Source organism: Oncorhynchus tshawytscha, linkage group LG14 (genome assembly GCF_018296145.1).
Source record: "Oncorhynchus tshawytscha isolate Ot180627B linkage group LG14, Otsh_v2.0, whole genome shotgun sequence".
Classification (NCBI taxonomy): Eukaryota; Metazoa; Chordata; class Actinopteri; order Salmoniformes; family Salmonidae; genus Oncorhynchus; species Oncorhynchus tshawytscha.
Window position 1 is genome coordinate 4,603,663 of NC_056442.1, and position 1,479 is coordinate 4,605,141.

Below are 1,479 nucleotides of genomic sequence, written 5' to 3' on the forward strand. Positions count from 1 at the left end.
CTATTACTGCAACACAATAATAATATTAAACATGGAAGGGAATAGCTGACTAAATCTGTGGAAGGACTTGACCATAGTATTTAGTTACCTGTAAGTGTTTTCATTTAATAATACTGTATTGCTATTCTATATTGCTGCCTTCTTGTACTTATTTACTTAGTGAGTTTGCCAGAGATATTTGACATCTACAACATTTATATTTTATAGTCAGGGGGGAAATCAGCTAAAATGAAAAATCTAAAACAACAAAGTAAATTCATTTGAAAGTTATGACCTACGTATGTAGGGTGTTTTGACAGACAATCTGTGGTAGGGTTGAATGTGTGTTGTGTAGAGAGCTACTGGTGTGTGTAAAGTGCAGGAGGTTTTTGTACGGCCGTTCAATGAGTCTGTATCATTGTGGTGGACTTTCGGTGGCGGCACCAAACTCATCGTTGACTGTAAGTACAAGAGATTTATCCTTATTATAATACATTCAGTTGAACATTTATAAAGTCACATAAAGTCATTATTGAGAAATAGTTCTAAATTTGAATGTTTAATTTATTTGATTTTCGATAATTTGCAATGTTTCCATATACTCTAATGAACATTCAGGGACAAAAACTTCATATACCAAATGTCCTCAAATAGAAAATAATAGGTTGACATGTTCGATGTCTTTAAATACACAAAAACAGTTCAGCAGCATTATTAAACATGTTATATTGTAGACATGTACGTTTTCTTTCTGTACTTTAACACATCACTGACTGTAGTTTGTGGTCACACTTCATAGACGTTATTGGAGGGAAGTTAAATAGTGTGTAACATATGTTTATAGATAACCTGCCATTTTTACAGACTATTTTATACAACACAAATAACATATTTGTTTCTTTATATTAAAGTTGCTGAAAGTTCTTCAAGGGACTTGTCCAGTTTAACCCTTACATGTCATCTCTCCATCTCTCCCCCCTCATCTTCTCTCCTAGTGGGTGTGGTACGTCCCTCCCTGACCGTCCTACTTCCCTCCAGTGAGGAGCAGGACCAGGGGAATGTGGCCCTCGTGTGCCTGGCCAACAGGGGCTTCCCGGAGGGCTGGAAGCTGGGATGGAGGCTGGGGGCCGGGGGGCCCTTGCAGGGCAGCCAGAGCCTGGAGGTCCTGGAGAAGGACGGTCACTACAGCTGGAGCAGCAGCCTCACCCTCACCACTGACCAGTGGAGGAAGGCTGGCTCAGTCACCTGTGAGGCCTCCCTAAAGGACCAGACCCCCGTCACTCACACACTGGAGCCACACCACTGCTCCCAGTAGACACCCTGTACACAGAGAACACCTACCTATCTGTCATTCTATCATTCTAGATATCTATCTAGAGCTTTAGCTCTGGTCATCAATCTGGGATTCTGCATCATGAAATCTGTACGTGTGTTTAATTGCTTTTGCTTTGAGATTGGAAATGTTAACAAAATAAAATACTTTGTATTCATGTCAAACAA

General features: G+C 40.3%; 1 gene segment (V, D, J or C); it reads left to right on the plus strand.

The window, feature by feature from the left end:
* Positions 1–269: 269 nt before the first annotated feature.
* Positions 270–1,479, plus strand: LOC112267680. The segment is given in 3 exon segments: positions 270–278; positions 335–440; positions 975–1,479. Coding segments are annotated over 3 exon segments (435 nt in total).